This window comes from Peromyscus eremicus, chromosome 19 (assembly GCF_949786415.1).
Source record: "Peromyscus eremicus chromosome 19, PerEre_H2_v1, whole genome shotgun sequence".
In the NCBI taxonomy this organism is placed as follows: domain Eukaryota; kingdom Metazoa; phylum Chordata; class Mammalia; order Rodentia; family Cricetidae; genus Peromyscus; species Peromyscus eremicus.
The window spans coordinates 55,496,972-55,523,804 of NC_081435.1; the positions used below are offsets into that span (position 1 = coordinate 55,496,972).

Consider the following 26,833-nt stretch of genomic DNA (forward strand, 5'->3'; position numbering starts at 1 on the left):
TTCCTCACTCTGGTTTTGCTGACCCTCGGGCCTGTCCTACTGGTGACATCTCTCAGCACTGACCACTGTTTCAGGTCCTCCACTCCTCTGTCTCCACTCCATCCTTCCTTCTGGCGGCACTCCGTGCTCGCTCAGCAGGACTTCCTAAACCACCTCTTTTGGGCTTCTCCATCTTTCCGAGGAAAGCTCTAGTGAAGCGGCTGAGCTCCGGGTTCACATCTGCAGCGGGACGTCTCTACTCGCTCGGTGCACCGATCACGTGTTTACGAGCACCCCCCCCCTCCAGGTTTGACTCCGGAAGGAGCGTTCACTTTTCCATCCTTCCCCGGTGGCGGCGGCGGCGGCCGCAGCGAGGTCTGGGCACAGGCTCCGCCCGCACAGGGCGTGTCCCTCTCCCTCGGGGCGTGGCGTGCCGGGGCGACGCGGGCCGACGTGCCGTACGCGCCTCCCCGCGGCGGCCCGGGGACTGCTGGCCCCAGCGCCGGCCTCTCGGAGGCGGGCCGGGCAGACGGCGGCGGCCATGTTTGTGGCGCGCAGCATCGCGGCGGACCACAAGGACCTCATCCACGATGTGTCTTTCGACTTCCACGGGCGCCGGATGGCCACCTGCTCCAGCGACCAGAGCGTCAAGGTGCGCGCGGCGCGCTCCTCGGCTTCCCCGGGGCTCGGCACGGAGGGGGAGGGATGGGCTAGGAGGGAGGGAGGGAGGGAGGGAGGGAGGCGGCGCGGAAGGGACCCGTCCCGACCGAGACGCACGCGACCCGCGGGGCCACCGACGCCGCCGCCGCCCCGGAAGCGGCGAGAGCCCTCCCCGCCGGCGGATTGTGGGGTCACGGCCGCCCGCGCTCGCGGCGCGCTCCTCCTGCCGCGCCTGCGCGGGAAGGGCTCCCGGCTTCGGGGTGCTGGGCGCACGCGCGTGCCGAGTTTCCGGAGTGGGTCCTGGTTGGGCCCCGGTTGTGGTCTCCCGCGCTTGTGTTCCGACCGGTGGCTTCCCGTGGGGATGTCTTTTTTTTTTTTTTTTCCCTCTAGCAGCGTGTGTCTCAGTTCCGTGGGCCTCGCCTGTGTTCCTTTGCCGGGGACACTTCCCCGGATGGGAGTCCCGTGGAGGGAAACTACACACAGCGCAGTTCTGTTCTTGGGTGTTTTGAGACTTGTCTCAGTTTTGTCCTCCCGTCTCCGCTTCAGCCATGCTGGGGTTACAAAGCATGAGCTCCTGCACGACGCCAGAATAGCCGGAAAACCTGACAGTTTTTTATTCTTGCTCATGTTCAAGTGGTCTCTGAAGATAGTTATAACAAATGTCCGTTGACTATGATACGATGCATTAATTTTTGGAGACCAGTCTTCAGTTCTGTAGCCCACCCCCGGTGATCTACCTGCTTCTGCCCGGAGTGTTGTGATTAGAGAGATGTGCGCCGCCAGGCACGGCTCTGCCCCTCCCACACCTCAGTTTTAAAGATTTATTTTGCTTTGTATGAGTGTTCTGTCTGCATTGTATGTATGTATGTGCAACTCCTGGAAGAGGGCGTCTGATCCCTTGGAGTTAAGGTTGTGATTCATTTGTTGGGTGAACCGAACCTGGGTCTGGGTCCCTTGGAGCCCTTAAGGGCTGAGCCAACTATTGGCCAAGGAGGGCAGGTAACAGACATCAGTTAAGCCCTTAGGAATGGTCTTTACTAAGATAGTGTGGCAATATTGGGAGAGAACGCAATTCTGCATGCAGAACGTACATGTATCCACTACCATGACAGTCAGGGAAGGGGCTGCTTCAACTGTCTTGCTACCAAACTGCTTTGCCGCTTTCCCAGCGTAGTCACTGGACTGCTAAGCTGTGTGCCTCGGCTGTCTCTGATGACTTTGTTACCGCTTCTGCCCATGCTACCTGAAGCGGGCAAGAAGTGACCATCTGGGAAGCCTTTTATTAGGCATAATGTTGTCACACAAGGAGAGACCGGACAGGAGAGTGACCTCCAGCTGACTTACTTAGTGAACCTGAGCAGCCTGCTTATACAACCAGAGAATGGGGGTTTTTGAACCATGGCCCCGAACCTTTAGCATCTGTTTACAGCAATCCCTGCTAGGCCACCACCACCCAGCTCAGTAACTTTTTCTTTTTTTTTTTTTTTTCTCAAGACAGGGTTTCTCCGTGTAGTTTTGGTGCCTGTCCTGGATCTCACTCTGTAGACTAGGCTGGCCTCGAACTCATAGAGATCCGCCTGACTCTGCCTCGTGAGTGCTGGGTTTAAAGGCATGCGCCACCGCTGCCTGGCTATTAGTAACTTTTTCTAAGAAGAAAAATCTAACATTTGCACAGATTAAAAAAAAAATGTGTGTATAAATACAAGGCTCTTCAATAAGAAAAAGTAGTCTGGCCAGGTGTAGTGGCTCATGATTTTACCAGCACTGGGAGGCAGTGGCAGGTGGATCTCTGAGTTTAAGGCCAGCCTGGTCTACAGTGGGAGTTCCAGGACAGCCGGGGCTACAGAGAAACCCTGTCTCAGGAATAAAAAAAATAAAATAAAATAAAGGCGTGCACCAGCGCTACCTGATTTATACTGTCTTTTAAAGAATTTTTGTCAAGCTGGGTAGTGGTTGCACACACCTTTAATCCCAACGTTTAGGAGGCAGAGGCATGCAGATCTCAGCCAGGTATGCTTAAGTGAGTTCCAGGACAGTCATGGCTGTGTAGAGACCCTGTCATCCTCCATCCCTCCCAAAGAATTTTGTCAACATAGGTTCATTATGGAATAGCTGAATGTCGATGTGTGTGTGTGTGTGTGTGTGAGTGTGTGTGTGTGTGCATGAGGTCTGAAAGAGTTGATGCCTTGGAATTACAGTTGCAGGCAGTTGTGAACCACATATCCGTGCTGAGAACTGAACCAGGGTCCTCTGCAGAGAGCAGTAAATGTTAGCTGTTGAATGATCTCTCCAGCCCCTTCTCTGGTTGTCTTGGTAGTGTATATACATGTAAGCTTTTCATGCCCATTTTTTTCTCTCTCAATATTGCTACAGTATCTTAGTGAATACCATTCCTAAGGGCTTAACTGATGTCTGCTACCTGAATTAGCCATACTTGTCATTATCCACTTGCTACCAGATCTTTTAGTTCGTTCCAAAGCTTGTAGGTTGTCACAGTGATGAAAATTCATTTATTTAGTATTTTACATGCTTTGAAAGATTTCTTTAGGCTAATTCCAAATGAGAAATCAGTGAATATTTTGACACATTGTGATAAGAATTGGCAAAGTGCTCCCCCCACCCCCAGTTTTACCTTTTTGTGTGTGCTAGGGCTCAGACTCAGGACCTCACATATGGTAGGCAAGCAGCCTACCACTGAGCTACATTCTTTTTTGGTTTTTCAAGACAGAGTTTCTCTGTGTAGCTTTGCGCCTTTCCTGGAGCTCACTTGGTAGCCCAGGCTGGCCTCGAACTCACAGAGATCCGCCTGGCTCTGCCTCCCGAGTGCTGGGATTAAAGGCATGCGCCACCACCGCCCGGCCTGAGCTACATTCTTAGCCCAGTTTGTGCTATGCTACATCATGAGAGTAACAATTCGATAGCATCATGGCTGGGATTGGCATTATCATGACTTTGTGTATGTGGTGCTGGATATTAAGCCCAGGCTTGGCAAATGCTTTGCTTCTGAACTCTGTCATCCATTTTACTTTTTATTTTGATACATGGTCTCCCTAAGTTACCGTTACCCAGGCTGGCTTGTACTTGGGGTCCTCATCCCTCAGCCTCCTGAGTATCTGGGATGACACATATATACCACCAGGCTGGCACATTATTTTTTCTTTGTGATACTAGGGGTTGAACTAAGGGTCTCAGGTACTAGGCAGCCGAGCATCCCCAGTCCTTAAGACATTTTTGACTGATTAAGTTGGCATTTTTTGGGGGGAGGTTATTGAATATTTTACTTTAGCTTTTGTTTCACATGGAGTTGATTAACATTATGTGTATGTTTATGTTTAATTTTATGTGAATGGATGATCTGTTTGCTCATACATCTGTGTACCACCAGACGTCAAAAGAGGGTGTGGGGTACTGAGAATTTGAACCTGGGTCCTGTGGAAGAGCAGCCAGTGCTCTTATCCACTGAACCATCTCTCCAGAACTGATGGCTGCTATTTTTTATTTTGCCTCATTAAAGTTTGTTACCTCAAAGTGAATACCCACTGTGCTCCTCCCTCCCTCCAAGCTGGTCTAGAACTCATCATGTAGACCAGGCTGGCCCGAAACTTAGAGATCCACTTGCCTCTGCCTCCCAAGGGTTGGATTAAAGGCAGAGCCCCACTGTCCTTTTTCAGTCATTTACAAAAATGTAGGATTGCCATCTATCTGTAGAATATTCTCATTATTCTAAATTGGCACTGTGTCCAATAACTCCCCATCCCTGCCTCCCTAGGGTTCCTGGTTACACCTCCCTAGCTTAGATGGAATAGTATGACTGTCTTTGTATTTGGCTTGTACTATAAGCAGATTTTTTTTCACAGTCCACTTAGTGCCACAGTTTGTACATTTATTTTTGTCCTCATATTGGTGAGTTCACAGCTTAAAATGATTTTTGGGGGCAGTGCTGCATTGCTTTCCAGTGTTCTGAAGCACAAGAAAGTTGTGTTGTGCCTTAGTAAATGTGTTAGGTAAGTGCCCTTCAGGCATGATTACCGTGCTGCTGGTAGATGCTGATGGATTGCCAGTTTGTATCAAATAAGGTGTCTTTAAACAGAGATACACACTGAAAAAGGTTATGTGGTATTGATTGGTGAAAATGATCCACCAGATACAGGAACCTAAACTGCTATAAACAATGTTTCAGTAGTCAAAGTTACTTATTAAAGGGTATTTGGGGGTATTATTCAGTACTGTCTTAGTACCACACTAGCAGGCACAAGACTCTGGGCTCAGTCTTCAGTATATCATCACCAGCACCACCCGCCCCTCAGCACCAAAAAAACCAAAAAACACCCAAAACAGGAATGTATTGTGTTGACTACCTGTTAGAGCTCAGCCTCTGGGTGCCTTAGTGCCTGGCCCAGCTGTGCACACGAATTCCAGGGAACATTGGTTTAAGACATGAACGATTCCTTATGCTGCTTCATGTGGAGTTAACATTTTCCTTGCGCTTATGCTCATTTGCCTTTTTTTGTTTGTTTGTTTTTATAGGTCTGGGATAAAAGTGAAAGCGGAGATTGGCATTGTACTGCTAGTTGGAAGGTTAGTTTTTATTTTTACATGGTTTGAGAAAATTGAAATGTTTGCTATTTTAGTATTAATGACTTGGTATTCAGCTTTGAGAAAATGATAAAATTGATGTGGTATTCTTTCCTGGAAAGATAATTTCTGGTTTATTAAATTATTATTAAAGCAATAGGAAATTTGAGAATAAGAAAATTTGTAGATTTGGCCAGGTATGGGATCCCAGTGCTTTGGGAGGCTGAGGCAGGAGATTGCCATAAGTTAGAGGCCAGCCTAAATTACTGAGTGAGACCCCGTCTCAAAAAAAGAAAAAGAAAAAAAACCCTAGGAATGAAAAAATAGTATTTTTGTAGCATTCTCTAACTACTATTAGGATTTCAGCATATTTCATGTTTTTTTCCCTCCTTATTAGCCACCCTACTTTGTGTTCTTTTTCCCTCAAACAAAAACAAACACAAAACAAGAAACAAAACAACAAACCCCCCACAAAAATGCCTATAAAACCACAAAAATGAAACGTAAAACAAGCAAAAGACCATAGGACAAAAAGTACCAAACGAAAGCAAAATAAAACAAAACCCCATGAAATTACCACTGAGGTCTTTTGTGTTGGCTCCTCCTGGGTGTGGGGCCTGCCCCGAGGTGTGCTTGCGAGACTCAGTGAGACTCGACTTTTATCCTTTGCCTACAGGTACCGATTGCAGATAGCTTCTTGGTTAGGGGTGAGACTCTGTCCACTTCTCCCTCTCAGCCCCGGGACCCCTCTGGCTTGAACCTGTGCATGCTGCCGTAGTGTCTGAGTTGTGTATCAGTCCTGTTGTGCTGGAAGACACTATTTCCTTGGTGTTTTCCATCACCTCTGGCTCTTCAAGTCTTTCTACTCTCTCTTCTGCATAGGTCCCTGAGCCTTCAGGGGAGGGTTTTGATGAGAACATCCCATTTAGGACTGAGTGCCGCAAAGTCTGTCACTCTGCACATTGTCCAGTTATGGTCCTTCGTGTTAGTTCCCATCTACTACAAGAAGAAGCTTCTCTGATGTGGGTTGAGCAACTATGAGTATAGCAGTATGTCATTAGGAGCCTTTTTTTTTTTTTTTTTTTTTGAGACAGGGTTTCTCTGTGTAGCTTTGCACCTTTCCTGGAACTCACTCTGTAGACCAGGCTGGCCTTGAACTCACAGAGATCCGCCTGCCTCTGCCTCCCGAGTGCTAGGGTTAAAGGCGTGCGCCACCACCGCCCCAGGAGCCATTTTATCACTGTGCTCCTTTATCAGAATAATAGTAGTAGGTGACCTATCTAGTCTCAGGTTCTTGGCTACTTTCGCAGTGTCATGTGTGAGTTCTGTTTCATGGAGTGGGCCTTAAATCCAATCAGAAAGTGGTTGGTTTCTTCCACAGTATCTTAGCTACTACTGCTTCAGTGTATTTTGCAGAGGGGTCACTTGTAGGTCACGGGAGTTTGTAGCTGGGTGACCCCAACTGTGACTTTGAGGTACTAACATCAGTTTTAGGTTTAAATCATTGTCTCACCTCTAGTTCTGTAAGTTGGTCTAAAGAGGTCTTTATGACTGTCATTGCTTGAGGATCAATCATCTGGTCCTCACAGAGTATTTACTTCTGCTTATAGGGTGCAGCCTTATCTTTACTTTTAATTGGTTGCCCTTCAGTGTGGGATGGTCTGTCCTCTAATGATTGGCTCTTCCCATAACTCCAGGTGACTACAGGTTTAGTGAGAATGGTGATTTCTTTCCATGGCTTCAGCCTTGAAATGGGGATGAGATGAGTTTAGACAGCTGTTCCTTAAGTGATTAGCATGCCTATGTCGAGCAGTGTAGCCAGAAGGTTTCTTGGGCCCCCCTGGCACCCCACCCCCACCCAGCTACTTATAAAATAATAATTCAGAGGCTTAATATTATTTATAACTGCTTGGCCTTAGCTCAGGCTTATTACTGACTAGCTCTTACACTTAAATTAACCCATAATTCTTATCTATGTTTAGCCACATGGCTTGGTACCTTTTCTCAGTCATCTTGCCTCCTCTGTATCTGGCTGACGACTCCTGACTCCGCCCTTCCTCTTCCCAGAATTCTCCTTGTCTGCTCGCCCCGCCTATACTTCCTGCCTGGCTACTGGCCAATCAGCGTTTTATTAAACCAGTGTACAAGAGCATTCTCCACAGCAGAGCAACAAGAGTTTGACCTGTGCAGATGAAGGCACAGGTGCTGGTTTAGTTGCCTTTGTGGACCTGTGAGGAGTCCATGACTTTTAGCAAAAGCAGTTTTTGAGTGTTTGTTATGAAACCATATGTTTGTTTTCTCCTGGCCTCCCATGACTCCTGCCATCATAAAGCTGAGTTGCCCTGGTGACGTCCAGAATACCCTGGCCCTGTAGTCACAGTAAGGAAGTGAATAGACAGCACAATGATGACTAACTCTATGCTAATGGTAAAGGTTATAGAGCTGCTAACGTTCTATCTTAAAAGGAGATGGGGAAGAGTCCGCAGATCCCCTTTTGAGATTCTAGTCACCGCTCCTTTCTGCTCTAGCCGCATGTGGTCTTGGGTGTCACAGTATGTCATGGGGAAGGTGACTGAAGGTGTACATGCTGTCAGTCGTCACCCAGGCTGCGGTGGGACTTGGTAATGCAGTTCCCTTTTTTGTGTGTGTTAATCCATTCTCCAGTAAAGTCATTGGTCCACTCAACTAGACTTGGATAGAATTCTATTTGGATTCTCTCTCGGAAAAAAGTCACACAACACCGTAATAGCTTATATAGTCCTTTGTATCTGCCTAGTTTCCCTTAGCAATGCCCACCCCCCCAGACAGCGTTTCTCTGTGCAGTTTTGGTGCCTGTCCTGGAACTCACTCTGTAGACCAGGCTGGCCTTGATCTCACAGAGATCCACCTGGGAGGCTCTGTGGGTAGCAGGGAGGGCTCTGCCTCCCAAGTGCTGGGATTAAAGGCATGTGTGCCACCACCGCTCGGCTCCCTTAGCATATTTTTGAGGTTTATCCATGTTGTGTTTTATGTTTTTTCTTTGAGACAAGTTCTCACTGTGTAGTCCTGGCTGTCCTAGAACTCAGCCTAGACCAGGTTGGCCTCAAACTCAGAGAGATCCACCTCCTTCTGTCTCCGAAGTGCTGGTATTAAAGATGTGTGCCACCACACCAGCATTATTTTTTATTTTTATTTATTTATTTTGGTTTTTCGAGACAGGGTTTCCCTGTGTAGCTTTGCGCCTTTCCTGGAACTCACTTGGTAGCCAGGCTGGCCTTGAACTCACAGAGATCCTCCTGGCTCTGCCTCCCCGAGTGCTGGGATTAAAGGCGTGCGCCACCACCGCCCAGCATTATTTGTTTTTTTTATACAACGCTGAGCAGTCCCAATGTGTAGATAAGCCACATTTGTTTATCCACTCACCTGCTGATGGGCATTTGAGTTCCTTGTAGTTTTTCAGTGTTAGAAGTGTTTGTTTCCTTTCTGTCTTTGTGACAGATTACAGGTGTATTAGCAGCATGCCATGTGCAAAGGAAACCCTTCTCTCTTGCTTCTTAGTACTGTCCTATGACTTCAGAGGCTGTTTAGAAACATCCAGTAGCTGTTCTGTGTTGATTAATCGATGGAGATTCAAAAATTTTGTTTTTGTTTGTTTGTTTGAGATAGCCTGAAACTTGGTATGTAAGACAAGCAGACTGCCCTTAGAGTTGTGACATTTTTTTTCTGTACCTATCTTCCAACTGCTAGGATTATAAACACCTGCTACCACACCTATCTATTTATTTAATTTTCTTTTCTTTTTTGAGACAGGATCTTACTTTGTAGTCCTGACTGGCCTAGAACTTGCTGTGTAGATCAGGCTGGTCTTGGTTACAGAGATGCACCTCTCTGGTTGGGATTAGAGGTGTATGCCACCATGCCTGGTTATTTAATTTTTTTTTTTTTAAATTGTGGTGACATCTTTGTGTAGACCTTATTCTTTAGTTAGAATGAGAATTTAACATTTGATTAAGCAATGATAACTTAGTGTGTCTTTTAGTTAATAGCTTTTTAAAGTGAGAATTGAAGGCGAAGCCCAAAAGACTAGACAGAATGAAAAGTGGGCAGTTTATCCGTTGATGCGACATTGTTACCATGTTGAAGTTACTGGGTTTAGGAGGAATTCTTACATCATCATTATGATGATGATGATGATGATGATGATGATGATGATTTTTTCCTCTTTGTGAGACAGGATCTTTTCCATAGCCCTGGCTGTTCTGGAATTCACTTTGTAGAACAGGCCTGTCTTGAACTCACAGAGATCCTGCCTGCCTCTCAAGTGCTGAGATTAAAGGCATACGCCACTTCTGGTCTAAGATTTCTTACATTATTGAAAATAGAGAAAATGTTAGAAATACAGAAGTGTGGCTGGGGACGTAGCTTGGTTAGTAGAGTGCTTGCCTTAGCATGAACAAAGCCCTGATTTGATTGCCAGTCCTGCATAAACCAGGTATGGGTGTGTGGTGCATGACTGAAATCTTAGCGCTCACCTGTAATCCCAGCACTGGGGATGTGAAGGCAGGAAGAACAGAAGTTCTGGATCATCCTTAGATACATAAGGAGTTCTTTTTTTCAAGACATGGTTTCTCTGTGTAGCCCTGGCTGTCCTGGAACCTGCTCTGTAGACCAGGCTGGCCTCAAACTCTCAGAGATCCGCCTGCTTCTGCCTCCCAAGTGCTGGGATCAAAGACGTGGTGCATCGCCACCGCCTGTTACATAAGGCATTCTAAGCCGCTCTGGGCTACATGAAACCATGTCTTAACAATGATAAAGAAACGTGGAATTTTCTAAATGTAATAGGTAGGTTGCTGCTCAGAGCATCTGTAGTGCTGGGATTAAAGTGTGCACCACCACCACCCAATTCTAGCAAATTCTTTTGATGGTGAAATATATCAGTCCATTTTCTTTCTTGACAGAATGAGGGTGTACAGTAGTAACTTGACATTTCTTATATATAAAGGAAATGAAATGATTCTGCACTTTAAATTAGATATATTCCTTGACTTACAGTGGGGCTATTTACCAATAAATATAAATTAAGTTGAAGATCCTGTAAGTTGAATGTATTTAGTATGCCCAGCTTGCTTAGCATCCTACATTAGTACAGCACACTGGGGATTCTTGATCAATCCTGTCTGACTGGCTGCTGTGGTTCACTGCTGTTGCCCAGCGTTGGCAGAAGCTGATGCTGCCTAGGTATAGATCAAACTCATGTTAAAGTATCATTTTATATCATCATAAAGTTAAGCACTTGTAAATCAAACCATCGCAAGTTGTGGACCAGCTCACTTATTTCTTTGGGTACAAGGATTTGAGCTGCCTCTGTCCATAAAATAGTATCTTGTTTAACTTCACCTCAGTTAAAATCATTTAATCATTTCATTGCTACTCTTCTGTCTGTTGTTAGCGTTTAAGATTTTATTTATTGTGTTAAGAGTTTCCCTGCATGTACATGTGCATCAAGTGGTTGCAGTGACCTTCCTGGAACTGGAGTTACAGATGGTTGTGAGCTCCCGTGTGGGTGCTGGGAACTGAGCCCAGATCTTCTGCAAGAGCAGCCAGTGGTCTTATCTGCTGAGCCATCTCTCCAGCTCCCTGTGTTAGCTCTTGAAGTGAATAAAATACCCTATATATTTGCAGTGTATATATTTTCATACTTATTAGAACTGCATGCCCCACTCCAAATAATTGTTTAAAACACTATAGTACCTTTTTGAGTTACAACTTAAATGTCATATTTACCCCTTTTAAAGAATAATTATTTTGTCTTCTTTCTTTTTGGTTTTTCAAGGCAGGCTTTCTCTGTGTAACAGCTTTGACTGTCCTGGAGACTTGCTTTGTAGATCAGGCTGACCTGGAACTTCCAGAGAGCCTGCCTCTGTCTCCCAAGGGCTGGGATTATAGGCATGCGCCGCCACCACCGCCCGGCAGAACAATTTACTCAAAAAGTTGTGTGCCCATCTCCTGTTTAATTCTAGAACATTTTCATGCACTAACACACAAACCCTGTATTCTTCATCCAGAAGTCATTTCTGGTTTCTGCCTCTTCTCATCCCTGGCAACCATGAATCTACTTCTGTCTCTGGGTTGTAAAGCAGATAATATTGATTAATCTTATTTATTTGACTAGGTAGATGCTTTCTGTACAAATATTTTGCAAATAAGGGCTGGAGAGATGGCTCAGAGGTTAAGAGCACTGGCTGCTCTTCCAGGGGTCCTGAGTTCAATTCCTAGCAACCACATGGTGGCTCACAACCATCTATAATGAGATTTGGGTGCCCTCTTCTGGGGTGTAGGATTATATGCAGCCAGAACATTGTATACATAATAAATAAATCTTTAAAAAAAAAAGTATTTTTCAACTAAAAAGAAAAAGATGGACTTCGTTGATTGGTTAGGCTAAGTTACAAAGTAGGTCTCCCATATTGGAGATCAAGAACACCCGCTGGCTTTGCCATTCTTAGTACGTGTTTGGATGGCTCCGTTATGGGGGCTGGAGATGTGGACCCACAGGTAAAGTGCTGGCTGTGCAACTGTGTGGACCCGACTTCGGAACCCACTTACAGTGGTGTGTGTGGCAGCATGTGCTGGTAATCCCAGTGCTGGCGTGGTGGAGACTGGAGGGTCTCCAGGAGTTAGCTGGCCAGCCAGTCTAGCCAGGTGGTGAGCTCTGAGTTCAGTGAGAGAGATGGAGAACACACGTGTGCACACACACATTCAAAGTAAAATAAAAAACAGTTTTAAATGTGTAACAACTCCAGAAGTCCACAATCCTAAATATCTTCCAAAAGTTTGAAGTCTTTAGAAATTAACTTTTTATTAAAATGTTAAGTTGGTATCTTTCTCTTCTAACTGAAGTAAAACTGCTCATGTTCTATTTTATTTTCTCAAATAAAACTGTATGTGCGAAGTGAGTAAACTCAGTTTTGTTTTTTAAATTCCCCAGACACACAGTGGATCTGTATGGCGCGTGACATGGGCTCATCCAGAGTTTGGACAAGTTTTGGCTTCCTGTTCTTTTGACCGAACAGCAGCTGTCTGGGAAGAAATAGTAGGAGAATCAAATGACAAACTTCGAGGACAGAGTCACTGGGTGAGACATTTAGTATCGCACAGAAAAGCCAAGGTGTGAGCTCTCGGACCGTTAGTGCCTCCAAGACTACCCAGGCCCTGGGCTCACTGTTAGCACTGCCCTCCGTTCTGTGTGCGTTCTCACGCATTTTCTCCTGTTGACTTCGCGTTTGCTTGGCTTGCACTGGTGGTGGGGCCATCCTTATTCCGGTGATGAACCCAGGGGTTTGCCTTGCACCCGATCTTATGTATTTGTTTATTTTACATGATTCTTGTGTGGTAGTTAGTGTATGACTTTAGACTTCTGATTTGCACTCCCTGGGATTGAACCCAGGGCCTCTATCAGTGACTGAGCTAAACTCCGAGCTTCCCTTATCTGCGTCTACTGTAAGTTCTACCTCAGCCTTTATTGAATGATTGGTTTTGGGCAGGAATAGTACCTGTGTGCTGCTCACATTCCTTGTCCATAAAAGTAGAGAACTGAACTAGATTATAAGACCTTTCCACTACTGTTACTGAAGTTTATCATGTCAAGTATTTTACTTTCCTTACAATTTATTTTTCTTAATAATCACACAGTATAGAATTGAAAGCTGTAAAAGGATGTGTGTAGTGAGATCTTCCTCTTCTCCTGGCTCTGCTGGAAGGTAGACTAGTCTGCCGATGTTTGTCTATCTTTTATGTAGTCCATTCCTTTACTGATGTTGATGGACATTGTAATCCTTACATTTACTATTTAAGGATTCTAATTCATTTGATTTTACTACTTGTAGCATGCTTTGCATGACAGAGCCATGTGTATAAAAATTCTGACATTTTCTGGTTTGGGGACCAGTCTGTTTAGTGAGTGTTTTATTATTACTTAGTGAGTGAGTTAGGGTTTTTATTGCTGTGAAGAGACACCATGCCCAGGGCAGCTCTTATAAAGTCAAACATTTACTTGAGGGGGCTCACTTACAGAGGTTTGGTCCATTATCATCCTGGAGGGAGCATGATGCCATGCAGGCAGACATGGTGCTGGAGGAGTAGCTGAGCATCTTTTATCTTGCAGGCAATAGGAAGTCAACTGACTGTCACACTGGGTATAGCTTGAGTAAAGGAGACCTCAAAGCCCACCCCCACAGTGACACTTCCTCCAACAAGGCCACACCTCCTAATAGTGCCACTCCCTTTGGAGGCCATTTTTTTTCAAACCATTACAGCGAGATTACTAACATAACATTATCCTTTCTAAAGGCAGACTTTATTCTGTCTTAAAGGCAACAGTTAATTACAGCTCACTAACTTGTTAGTGATTGCTATTTAAGCAAAGTGCTTCATTGGGAATAGACACCAAAAGAGGCTTTAAGTAACTCAAGGATAAACACCTAGTCGATGACAGAGATGTCTCTGTGATTCTAAAACATTTTATTTTTCAGATCCATCACATTTTCTTTTTGTGTATGAATTCTTTTTTCAGGTGAAGAGGACAACTCTAGTGGATAGTAGAACATCTGTTACTGATGTGAAATTTGCTCCCAAACACATGGGTTTGATGTTAGCAACCTGTTCAGCAGATGGTATAGTAAGAATATATGAGGCCCCAGATGTTATGAATCTCAGCCAGTGGTCTCTACAGCATGAAATCTCCTGTAAGCTGAGCTGTAGCTGTATTTCTTGGAACCCTTCCAGGTAAGCTTTCATAGCAAACCTTTGATAATTCTACTAAAACAGGCGAGTGATTTTCCAAGCTAAGAATTTGCTGATTTAATTTCTTAGATGCTTTCTGTAACTAGATAATATTATCTATCTGGGCATGTATCTTGTCTCTAGTTTCACTCCACAGATGAACCCATCCATTATCAATAGTTTGGTGAGAACTTTTTCTATTTATATAAAAATAAATCAGGATGTTCCTGAGATATATTCAAACATAATCAGATACGCACCAACACAAAAAGACATGGTATACCCCTACATGTATAAAACTCATATATTTTCCTTGAAATTTCTTTTTTCACAGAAAAATGCTTTGTGTGCATTTCTACACACACACACACACACACACACACACACACACACACACACACACACACATACACACACACACATCCCCATCTCCAGACAGGGTTTCTCTGTGTAACAGCCTTAGCTGTCCTGGAACTTGCTCTGTAGACCAGGCTGGCCTCAAACAGAGGTCCACCTGCTTCTGCCTCCCAAGTGCTGGGGTTAAAGGCGTGCACTACCGCCACCCGGCTTCTTCACATATTAGTATATAATTCGTCGGATCTCTTTTAAAGCGGTTCACTCACTCATTCATTCGAGAGACTCGTTGTTTTGCCTTTGCTGGTTTAGAACTTACTGTGTAATCAGCCAACACTGGTGTTGAGCTTGCTGTCCTGCCGCTCTTCCTGAGTGCTGGGGTAATAATAAGGTTTATTATAAAATAATTATAATTATAAAAATAATACCTGTGTAAACATCCTTCCTGTTTAAATGCTCCATATTGAGTATGGTTGTCTGAGTATGTGTGAGTGTGAATAGGCCATGGTTTCTTTTTAAAGATTTTTTAAAAAGAACTTGTTTTATGTGTATGGGTGTTTTGCTTGCATGTATGTCTGTGTATCCCGTGTGTCTGGTGCCCTTGGAGGCATGAAGAGGGTGTTGGGTCCCTGGAACTGGAATTGTAGACTATTGTGAGTCACCATGCGGGTGCCTGGAGTTGAACCTGGGTCCTCTGGAGGAGCAGCAAGTGGTCTTAACCGCTGAGCCATCTCTCCAGTCCTCTCCTGTGTTTGCTTTTTATTTATTTTTTTAATCACTTGGTAAGAAAAAATGCAAATATATTTAGAGAAGTAGAAAATAAAACTGAAAGTTCTTTTTTTCTAAAAGTAAATGCTGTCACTAGTTTAATTTCTAGATTTTAATTATCCTAGCCACTGTTACATATGTAGATGACTTATACTATTGGTTCTTGCTCTCTTAGATCTAAACTGTTTATAGTCACTGATCAAATAGTTCACTCATTTATAAATGACTAGTAGGTGTTTTATTTGTGGTAATCTTTATAGTTGTTGTGTTAGTAATTGCAGTTTTAAATTTATCTGTACTTAACTGGTTTATTCTTAGATTATATGATTCCTCTTACAATTTTTTAAACTTTTTAACATTTTATGTGTATTGGTATTTTGCCTGCTTGTATGTTTGTGCTTCACAATAAGGCAGTTACTGTGGAAGCCAGAAGAAGGCATTAGCTTTCCTGGGACTAGAGTACTAGATCATTGTGAGCCACCACGTATGTGGGATCTAGGAATCAAACCTGGGTCTTGTGGAAGAGTATCTAGTGCTTTTAACCCCTTAGCCATTTATCCACCCCTAAATATTTCTCTCCTAAAAAAGAGAAAATTAGCCAGGTGGTGGTGGTGCATTCCTTTAATCCCAGCACTCCAGAGGCAGAGGCAGGTGGATCTCTGTGAGTTTGAAGCTAGTCTGGTCTATAGAGCAAGTTCCAGGACAGCCAGGGATACACACAGAGAAACCCTGTCTTGAAAAACAAAGAGAAACTCTCTTGAAAAACAGAGAGAGAGAGGGAGAGAAGGGAGAGAGAGAGAGATAGGTAGAGATAGATATTATGCTTATTTTGCTTCTGTTTAATGTTGAGCCTTATCTTTTCTATTCATTTCTGTTTGTTACATGAGTATTTATAACATTTGGATTCTATAAATATTTAGTATGTGTATAGGTATTTTGTCTATGAACACTAGTTCACTCTAAAATTTAGCTAGCAGCTAGGTTATGTGAATATTTGTTGACAGATACACTCTCATGAAGCTGTTATTTACATAGAATAATCTCTCCTTCCTGTCATCACATAGTTCTCTGTAGTTCATCTGAGTTTTTCTGATTAGATTAGTGGATCTCAATATGTGAAGCTTTCGTAACAAAGCTTTAGTAAGCTTTACTAATAAAGAACTCCATTTTTCCTGTTGCTGATGTTTGTAGGAAGAAGGATATGGCAGGTGTCATTTTTAACCTGCTGGTTGTTTGAATACCCTCTGTTGGAAGAAGCTCCTTCTGTTTAAGCCATAGTGTGTGTGTGTGTGTGTGTGTGTGTGTGTGTGTGTGTGTGTGTGTAGAGCATTCTTGAGGGACAGAGGGTGAGGTCCTCGTACACACACACACACACACACACACACACACACACACACACACAGTGCAGCAGGCCTGTGGTGGACATGCAGATGTGGTAGGAAGGACAGGCTAGCTTGTGGTCACTTGTCTCCTTGCTTCATTCCCAGCTCTCGCGCTCACTCGCCCATGATCGCCGTGGGAAGTGATGACAGCAGCCCCAATGCAATGGCCAAGGTGCAGATATTTGAATACAATGAAAACACCAGGTCAGTACTGCTCTGTTCAGCATTGTGTGTAGCTTTTCAATTATTCCTTCATTCATCACCTGCATTATACATCCTTCATTATGTAGTCACTGATTTCCCGTGATATATCAAGTTCTGTGCTGTGCTTTCCTGTATGGGTTTGGTCTTTTGTTTTTTGCTTTTTTTAAAAAGATTTATTTTCTGATTGCTTTGCCTACATATATGTCTGTGTACCATGTGCATGCCTGGTCATTGGCTCCTCTGGAACTGCAGTTGTGGATGGTTGGGAACCCCATGTGGTGCTGGGAATAGAGCTCAGGTCCTCTGCAGAAGCAATAATGCTCCAAGCTGCTGAGCAATCTCTCCAGCCCCCATTGTTTTTTGCTTTTTTTGCTTTTTTTGAGTCAGTCTCATGCCACCCTGGTTAGTCCTGAACAAGTTCAATTGATCTTCTGTTTCAGTCTGTGGACCAGGCTGGCCTTGAACTCACAGAGATTCGCCTGGCTCTGCCTCCTGAGTGCTGGGACTAAAGGAGTGTGCCACCACTACAAATTACTAGTCTAGAGATTAAAATGTAAGGTATAGTTTCTACTTAATATATAAGTATAGCTTCTGAGGAATAGATCACATAGTTTATACATGTTGAGCTCCTGTACAGTGTTAGGTTATTTTGACATGAGTGTCTCAGATGTGTGCATTCATATATATATATCCTGCACTCCCTAATCATTCGGTGCCACCACTGCCTGGCATGCCCTTTGCCTTTACTTAAACAAACAAACAGAAAACCACTAGTAAACCCAGATTTTATCTAGCTAAGTTTTGATTAGCTATTTTAAGATACACTTACATTGTAACACTTGGGCTAGCCCAACAGAAATTTTTTCACTTACAGGTCTGGAGGCCAGAGATCTAAAATCAAATGTAGGCTTGGCTGTGCTTCTTTGAAATCCTCTTGGCTCTTCTAGTTTTGATAGCCAGGAGCTCCTGGGCTTACGGCAGCATCACTTCAGGCTCCTTCACTGCTTTGTCTTTCTCAGAGTCAGTCCTACCCTAGTGACAATGAATAAGCACAGAGAAATACACTGTTTCCTTCTGGAGTAAGGTCATATTTATAGGCTCCAGTTTGGGCTTAGGAGTTAGTTTATAATCTGGGGGACCACTGTTCAGTGTCTTCCAAAGGCAAGTGCTTACTGTGAGCAGTATGAAAAAAATTAACATATACTGATGAAGTTTTTAAAAAGTTTTATTTCGCTGGGCGGTGGTGGCGCATGCCTTTAATCCCAGCACTCGGGAGGCAGAGCCAGGCGGATCTCTGTGAGTTCGAGGCCAGCCTGGGCTACCAAGTGAGTTCCAGGAAAGGCGCAAAACTACACAGAGAAACCCTGTCTCGAAAAACAAAAACAAAACAAACAAACAAAAATTTTATTTATTTATTTTGAGACAGGGTCTCTGTATGTAGCCCCAGCTGGCCTGAAACTCAGTGTAGATCCTCTTGCCTTCAGAGTGCTGGGCTTAAAGGAAGTGCCACCAAGCCTGGTTTTTATTTTAAAGATTTGTTTTTATTTATGTGTAGATGTATATATGAGTATATGCCTCATGTGTGCAGGTTCCTACATAGGCCTGAGGAGAACATTTCTATCTCCCGAAGCTGGAGTTACAGGCAGTGGTGAGCCACCTGATGTAGGTGTTGAAAATCCAGCTGTGGCCCAGGAAGAACAGCAAGTGCTCTTAACTACAAAGCCATCTCTCCAGCCCCAAGTTTTATGTCTTATTTCCAAAATTTCTAGTTAATTTTTCTCTGAATTAGGAAATATGCAAAAGCGGAAACCCTTATGACCGTCACAGATCCTGTTCATGATATTGCGTTTGCTCCGAATTTGGGAAGATCTTTCCATATCCTGGCAATAGCAACCAAAGATGTAAGAATTTTCACATTAAAACCTGTAAGGTGAGTTGTAGAAAAATCAGGAATTTGAAAGTGCACCTTCCTTTTGAGAATAGTAGTGGGACAGGGCTGAAGATTGCATCGTATAGTAAATATTTGATGTGACTTTTGGAGTGAGGATTTCGTTTGAATTGTTTCAGGTCCTTTTCTGGCTTCTGTATGTCCTCTGTGCTACTCGGTCTATTAGAATCTGGACCTTGTTTTGGGGACTAATGTGCTCAGTTGTTTCTTCCAAAAAAAAGTCACTGAAGCTGGGCGGTGGTGGCGCACGCCTTTAATCCCAGCACTCGGGAGGCAGAGGCAGGTGGATCTCTCTGAGTTCGAGGCCAGCCTGGGCTACCAAGTGAGTTCCAGGAAAGGCGCAAAGCTACACAGAGAAACCTTGTCTCGAAAAACCAAAATAAATAAATAAAAATAAAAAAGTCACTGAGCACAATTTGTCGGGTGAAATAAGTCCGGGTGGTGGAGGATCCAAATGGAAGTGGCACTTTCATGGCCACAGGGCTAAGTGGTGGGGGTGGGGGACGTAGGTGCGCATGTTAGGGGAAAATACGGGAAGCATATTTATTTGTATTTCTTACTTAAAATGTGTGTTTATGTGTGAGAGGGTGTGTATACACACATTTTTCTTGAAAACTTTGTTAACCTTTTTTTAGGAAAGAACTTACTTCTTCTGGTGGTCCCACAAAATTTGAAATCCACATTGTGGCTCAGTTTGATAATCATAATTCTCAGGTCTGGAGGGTGAGTTGGAACATAACAGGAACAGTACTCGCATCCTCAGGAGATGACGGCTGTGTGAGGTTGTGGAAAGGTAAGGTTTTTAGTGGAGGGGTAGTTACTTCTATTTACTTTTCTCTTAGAAGTGTAAACTCTGAAATACATAAACATATGAGATATATATGATAAGGTTTCTGTGTGTATCCCTGGCTGTCCTGGAACTCACTACGGAAATACATTTTTAAAATTTTTTTTTTTTTTTTTTACAATTTAAATAGTATAATTATAATTTACAGCATTCCATCTAAGTTCAAATTTGGGGGGAAAATGATAATTGTTTTTTAATATTATTTAAAAATAAAAATTTTACTTGTACTATTTTGAAATATCAGATTACCTAGTTTGTAGTAGTTACTGGCCAGTTGAAATGTTTTATTTCTGTATGGAAGAAATTCCATTTTAAAACTAATTAGAATATGCAGTTTCTCCAGCTAAAGCTAACTTGTGTGACTGACCCCAGCAGAGGCTGGTGGTCTTTGATAAAAGTGTTGGCCTTAAATGAGTTTGAATCCCCAGAACTCACGTAACAACAGGCACATAGCTCAGGTGTTTTGATCGCACAGCTCCTTTAGGGAACTGGGAGGCAGAGAGAGGAGAGTCTAAGTTCAAGGGTTCATACCCTGGTAAGTGCAGCACAGTGGAAGAACAGTAGTGCCTCTTTGTAAACAAGTTAGCAGATGAGGGCTGACAGCTGAAGTTGACCTCTGCAAGATTGCTGCTGCACTCCTGTACCCGCATTCTGTCTGTCTGTCTGTCTGTCTGTCTCTCTCTCTCTGTCTCTCTCTGTGTGTGTCTCTCTCTCTGTCACTCTGTCACACACACACACACACACACACACACATGGCTAAGCCTTGATGGCTTCCCATGTTCAGTCCTAGGATGTATTCTGTAGGACCAGCCCAGACTTCTCTTTCTTCAATTTGGTTTTAAGGACTTCCCCTTCCTTTTTTGTTCTAAACCTCAAGTATAACAACCCTAATAGTATCCCATTAGGTCCTTAACTTTGATTCAGTGGGTTAATTGACTTCAGGGACTAGTTTTGCATTCGAAGATAAGACTGTGTTGGATGAGCCACTAAACTGCCACACAGGTTTTCTTATCAATATATCTCTCTGACCGTAATCTACACAGGTACCCATGTAATAATGTGTATTTGCATAGCCAAGAGATAGCTCCATTCCTTATACATATTCATTGTAAGAAAGACAAGGAATTTGGGTTTGTTTTTTAAAGATTTTATTTTGATATTAACTAGTGTGTGGCTAGAGTTTTCCTGCCTGGCCCACGGTCAGGGCAAATCTCTCTCACCCGCCAGTCCCACAGCCACTCAGACCCGATCAAGTAAACACAGAGACTTATATTAGTTACAAACTGTATGGCTGTGGCAGGCTTCTTGCTAACTGTTCTTATATCTTAAATTAATCCATTTCCATTAATCTATACCTTGCCACATGGCTCGTGGCTTACTGGGATCTTCCCATGCGGCTTGTCATGGTGGCGGCTGGCAGTGTCTCTCTCTCCGCCTTCCACTTCCCAGAATTCTTCTCCTTGTCCCGCCTATACTTCCTGCCTAGCCAATGGCCAATCAGTGATTTATTTACTGACCAATCAGCAACACACTTGACATACAGACCATCCCACAGCACTTCCCCTTTTCTTTTCTTAAAAAGGAAGGTTTTAACCTTTACAGTGTGCACATGTGTGTATAGGTTAGAGGATAACCTTGAGTATTGTTCTTAAGGGTATGATTCACCTTTTTGGTTTGAGACAAGGTCTTTCTTGCCTGGGAACTTGCCAAGTAGGCTCGGTTGCCAGCTGTTGAGCCCCAGAATGTCTATCTCTGACATCCCATTGCTGATATTACAAGGGCATGCTACCATATCTGGTAGGTTCTTTTGATCAGACTCAGGTCCACGTGGCTGTAAGGCAAGCACTTTATTGAGTGAACTATTCCCGGAACCTGGATATTAACTTCTTCTTTTTTTTTTTTTTTTTTTAAAACATTTTTCTTAGTTTTTTTTTTTTTTAAAGGTTTATTTATTTATTATGTATACAGTGTTCTGTTTGCATGTATTCCTGCAGGCCAGAAGAGGGAGCCAGATCTTATTACAGATGGTTGTGAGCCACCATATGGGTGCTGGGAATTGAACTCAGGACCTCTGGAAGAACAGCCAGTGTTCTTAACCTCTGAGCCATCTCTCCAGCCCGATATTAACTTCTTAATCTTACAGATGAGAGGATGGTCTCTGTTTTTTCTCTTGCAAGGAAGGGAAATAGATGGTAAAGCTTCAGTGGTTTGTAAACTAGTAGTTCTTTGTTTTTGAGACAGGATTTCACTCTGTCTGTGCCTAGCTGGTCTGGAACTCACTGTGTAGCCCAGGTTGGTCTCAAACTCAGAGCAACCCTTCTGCCTCAGCTTTCTGAAGCTCTGATTACAGGTATGAGTTACCATGGGCAGTTTAAATTAATAATTCCTCGAAAACCTTAGAGACTTGGTTATGTGTTTCATCTAAAAATCGTCCTAAATGTGTACCTGGAAGTCAGTGTAGCTGACTGGAGCTGTGGAGACTGCTCAGTTGCTGACGTGCTTGCTGTAAACACGAGGTCCTAAGTTCAGATTTTCAGCACTATGGAAAAGCCAGGCCTGTTAGTGTGCAACTGTAATCCTAGCCATAGGGAGGCGGAAGCAGTAAGGTCCCTGGAGTTCCCTGGACAGTTGGGGTAGTCAGATTGTTGGCCCTAGGTTCAGAGAGAGACTAAGGTGAAGAGTCAAAGGGAGACGCCCAGGATCACCGTCCGGCTTCCACATGACCAGAGTCTGGGCTCACATTGCATAGATACAAACGTTTTAAAAAATGTAGCTCATACTTTCATTTCTTGTAGTTTAGGAGAAGAGTGTAGCGTTGTTTTTAACAGAATCTCAATTGTTTGATTTTACCAATAGGCACTTGGGAGCCAGATGCTGGGGTAAAAGCCTCCTAGCTCAGAGAGGCAGAGAACACCAAGCTGACCTTCCTCCTCTGCCGTCATCCCTGAAGCCTCTCTCTCTTACCCTCTCAAACAGATCTCCTCAAACTCAGTGCCCCTCCCTTCTACTTCCTGTACGTCTCTATCCGTCCTCCTGACTCCCTCTTACTCGCTCTGCTTTTTTCTTGATAACCATATGTTCACTTCCTGTCAACTGGCTGCTTGTTCTGCGTCTTGACCTATGTTTGACTATTTAATCCTGTTCACAGTATTAGCAGAAAGCTTTTGGATTAAAGGTGTGTCCTAGGGCTGAGCTACACCCCAACTAGAAACAGGTCTTTCCAGTAAATAATGCAACCTCAGGGTTCACAGTGTGATCAGTGTCCTGCAACAGTGCAGGTACATGTATTATGAATAGATATTAGTCCTATTAATGGATTCGGTTATTTTTTTTCTTTCAGCCAATTACATGGACAACTGGAAGTGTACTGGTATTTTGAAAGGTAATGGGAGCCCAGTAAATGGGAGTTCTCAGCTGGGAAGTGCAAATCCTTCACTAAGCTCAAATATTCCAAATCTTCAAAACTCATTAAATGGATCTTCTGCTGGCAGGTAGGCTCCTCTGTGGGAAAACCAAGAAACCCACCCCTGGGCACACTTTATTTTATGTATATGGCTGTTCTGCCTCCTTGCATATCTGTGCACCACATTGTGCAGTGTTTGTGCAAGCCAGAAGAATCAGGTGCCCTGGAACTGGAGTTATGGATGCATATGAGCCTCCATGTGGGTGCTGGGGATCAAACCTGGGTCCTCTGCAAGAGCAGCCATTGCTTTTAATTGCTGAGCCACCTCTCATGATAGCCATACCAAAAGGTGACTTAGGGTAGAATAAAGTAATTCACCAATAATCGTGACACCCTTGGAATTTCACTCTTGGGTCTGTATTTAATGGCTTTCTTAGTTATAGTATGTACAATAGTTTGTACGATCACTCAGCTATATTCCGAAATTCAGTGGTCAGTAAAAACATTAATAGCTTTGTTCATGATTCTGTGTTCTTTTCTGTAGCAGGGAGGGAGAGAAGGTGTGGTTTAATAGGGTTGACTCTTACTTAGATAAACATCCATATTTTTTTAGTGCTTGATGTGTGGGCTTTGCATCCGGTTACATTGACATTTAATAAAGTACACAACTACAGCTTTATGAGAACAGTGAGTGTCATTATTTGTCTTTTGTGCTCATAATTGAGGAAATGATAAAATTTGAGGTTTTAACATTTAGACTATTCTGCATACATTTAAAGCAAAATTTGACGTCACTTTCATATTCCAATTTCAAACATATAAATTTGTGATATAAATTTATTTTAATATGCCTTTGGGTATAATTTGGAATAGATTAGGAAACTTCAGAATCTAGCCCTAACTGCTCTGTGGTTATGCCATTCTCATCCAAAACAAAAGAAGAAATTGCATTTTAATTTTCCCAGTTGTTTTGATACTATTGTATTTTTTATAAAGAATTCTTCCTATTTGATTCTGAGGTGTCAAGTATTTGCAACTACAGAAACAGTTTCCAGTTAACATAAAGGAGAGCAGATTATTTTCCAAGGAAAACATATAGAGTTGATTTTAAAAATCTGGTTTTAGGCTACAGCTTTTGTACTGTTATTTTCTTCTGTGAATAGCTTTGCTGGTTTGATCTGTTTTCTGATTGTGCCGATAACCATCTGTGTTGGATCTGTGATGCATTTTCCCTTTTCCATTTGTATTATGTCCTTTGACAGAAAGCACAGCTGAGCACAGCTAGCTGGAGTAACTTTGCTGTTGGCTGTTTGTTGCATGCACACAGGAATGGAGACCGAGCTCCTTTTCCCCTTCCCCAGCGCCGTTTGATCTCTCCCAAGATGCACCAGCAGCCTGCTCACTTCTAAACACAGTCCAAAAGGCCTTTAAAATGACAGCGTATATAAGTTTTTGTACTAGTCAGTTTGCTGACACTATAAATGGAAAGGCTTTTTGTTGAGACATCATCACCAAAACAATTTTTTGAAATGTTCTGAAGACTAACTTGGGTTTAAAAACTGAAAAGATTGCTACTATCCTCATAAAACTGTTGGGAGGAGGAAAAATATAATTTTATTCCATTTGGAGAATATAGGGATATGTCTTTTATTTTCTACAACAATAAGCTAAAATGATGAGTTTTTATAATTTTAATTTGAAAATCAAATAAATATTTTTCATAAAGATTGTTTTGAGTGCTAATTTGTTTACCTTTTGTAGAATTGCTTTATAGGTGATATTATCCACACAGCTGGTTGTAATTAAAAGTACTAGCAAAGAAGCAGATTTATTAACCAGAGTTTCAATAAAATAGCATTTGCTACCATTTTATCTGGTGATAACATAATGGAAGCACTTTTAAGTTTTCATCTCATACTCATTAAGAGATGGCTATTTCTAATATGTGCATGAATGTTTATGGTGTGATGCTAGACAGCTTGGTTTCCTTTAAGACAAATTGGAAACATAAGAATTGACATTTTGCTGAAAATGTGCATGCAATCGAAATTCCATGTCTCAGGATTTTTAATGTGTTGTTTCAATGAATTCCTGTCTTCTGAAACTCTTGACTTTGACATAGTTATACACCTTTTCATTTACTAAATTGCATACATATTACGGGTAAGTTCTAAGATGGTAATAACAGGCTGTAATTCTTTGAGCCTTTTTACACACCAAAATTCTGTAGCTTTTTTCAGTTTTTTGCAGGAAACCACAACTGTCCAGTGATTTTATTTTTCAAAAGCATGTTGCAGTAGCCGGCTTTACAGTGTGGGAGTGTTGGGACTGGTTCTCAGTATCATGTGTGCACTCAGCAGCGTGTGCTGGCGGCGGCTGCAGCAAGTGCAGCCCTGCCCAAAGTGAAAAGCGTGTTAGCTTTGTAAATCACAGTATCAATGAGAGATCAGATAATGTTTTACATTGATAAAATTAATGTCTCTGTAACATATGGACTGATCATTTTTTTTGGCATTTTAACTTTAACAGATTTCTTTCCAAATTTTTATACTTGCTTAAGCAACCTTGATTTAAGTGAGAGTCTTGATTTGTACTATTACGTTCTATTGGTTTTGGCATGAATATACAAGCTTTTTTTTTCTTTTTTTTTCCCTTCCAGCATGTTTTCTCTTCTTTGGTTCTCTTTGTATTTACTGCTTTTCTCTTTTTCTTCTGTTCCCCTCCCTCCTTCCCCCTGTTGTTTTTGTTTTGGTGTTTTGTTCCTGTCTTCATTATTTCAGGTATTTCTTTCCCCCTCTGGATTCCCCACGGGCTGGATCAAGATGGTCCAGCTGTGCCCAGCTTCTTCCTCCTCCTGCTCCTCTGGTAGAGCGCTCTTGCGATGCGGACACTGCCAGCCTCCAGTACCCTCCCCCTCGCAGAGGGTGCCTCTCTCGGCCTCTTAATCCCTTACCTGAGAATGAAGGGGTTTAAACCACTGATTGGAAGGCCCCGTTCATATGCTTGTCAATGCTTTTATTCCGGGCTGCTTTTTTGGTTTTCTTCGTTTTCTTTCAGAAGATCCTTCTTACTTAGGGCATGTCTTGCATGTATCACAACCGAAGTGTTTGGAACCAAACCTGTTTGTACTTCTGCACCAGGGCACCCTGGCTTCACTAGTGGGTTACCTCTGGTGAGATGAGCTTCAAAGAAGCAGCATTAACTGTGAAAGACTCCCAGTATCCAATTCAAAGTGCCTGTCCTGTAAATTCTGTGTGGACTTGTCGTAGAGTTCAGTTTTGCCTGTTAATAGACAGCTTCGTGCGAAAGCATATCATTGTGGCTATCACTCTGCATTTCAGACATTAAAAAACGTTTTGAATTTTATAGGCTGATGTTACAAATGACTGTAAAATAAATCATTCCTGTGTATAAAGCAGCAAATCATAAGGATATTTTTTTTTTTGTTTTTTTTAAATGAAAATGCCTTTCACTACTTGGAATTAACTGCTTAAAGCTTTTGTAATTATTCTCCAAGTAGGTTATTTAATAAAAACATTTTAAAAGATATGAATCTCTTGTTCTTGTTTGTTGGTTTGTTCTGTAGCCTGGCCTGGAACTGGCTATGTAGCTTAGGATGACTTTGAACTCCTGACACACCTGCCTCCCCCTCCAAGGTGCTGGGATTACAGGATTACACTGCCACACCTGGCTAAAATAGAATCTTCTTTATTGAAGATAGTTTAGGCTTAGTTTCCTTTTACCATGTCACAAAACCAGAAAAGCTGAAAAATAAATAAATATGTGTTTGTTTATCAGGGGATAAATAAGTGTTACATAAAAAGGCACAATACTAGGTGAGATTGCTCATTGGGTAAAGATGCCTACCACCGAACCTGACCACTTGAATGCATTCCCCGGAAACCACATGGTGGCAGGAGAGAACCAGCTCCTGCAGGTCGTTCTTTGACTCT

At 42.8% G+C, this 26,833-nt stretch overlaps 1 protein-coding gene across 4 annotated transcripts in view; it reads left to right on the forward strand.

The window, feature by feature from the left end:
• The first annotated feature begins 437 nt into the window (after positions 1–437).
• Positions 438–26,833, forward strand: part of LOC131895957 (nucleoporin SEH1) — a 117,820-nt gene continuing 91,424 nt past the window's right edge. For 2 of the 4 annotated variants that reach the window (XM_059246508.1, XM_059246509.1), the window contains exons 1-8: positions 438–631; positions 5,167–5,217; positions 12,182–12,328; positions 13,766–13,977; positions 16,584–16,682; positions 18,472–18,612; positions 19,266–19,423; positions 22,818–22,968. In XM_059246508.1, the coding sequence (XP_059102491.1) occupies positions 521–631; positions 5,167–5,217; positions 12,182–12,328; positions 13,766–13,977; positions 16,584–16,682; positions 18,472–18,612; positions 19,266–19,423; positions 22,818–22,968 (1,070 nt within the window). In that variant the 5' untranslated portion in view covers positions 438–520. Of the gene's footprint in view, positions 632–5,166; positions 5,218–12,181; positions 12,329–13,765; positions 13,978–16,583; positions 16,683–18,471; positions 18,613–19,265; positions 19,424–22,817; positions 22,969–24,142; positions 24,512–25,660; positions 26,327–26,833 lie in introns of those variants that run through there. The other 2 variants (XM_059246510.1, XM_059246512.1) reach the window with 2 other exon arrangements.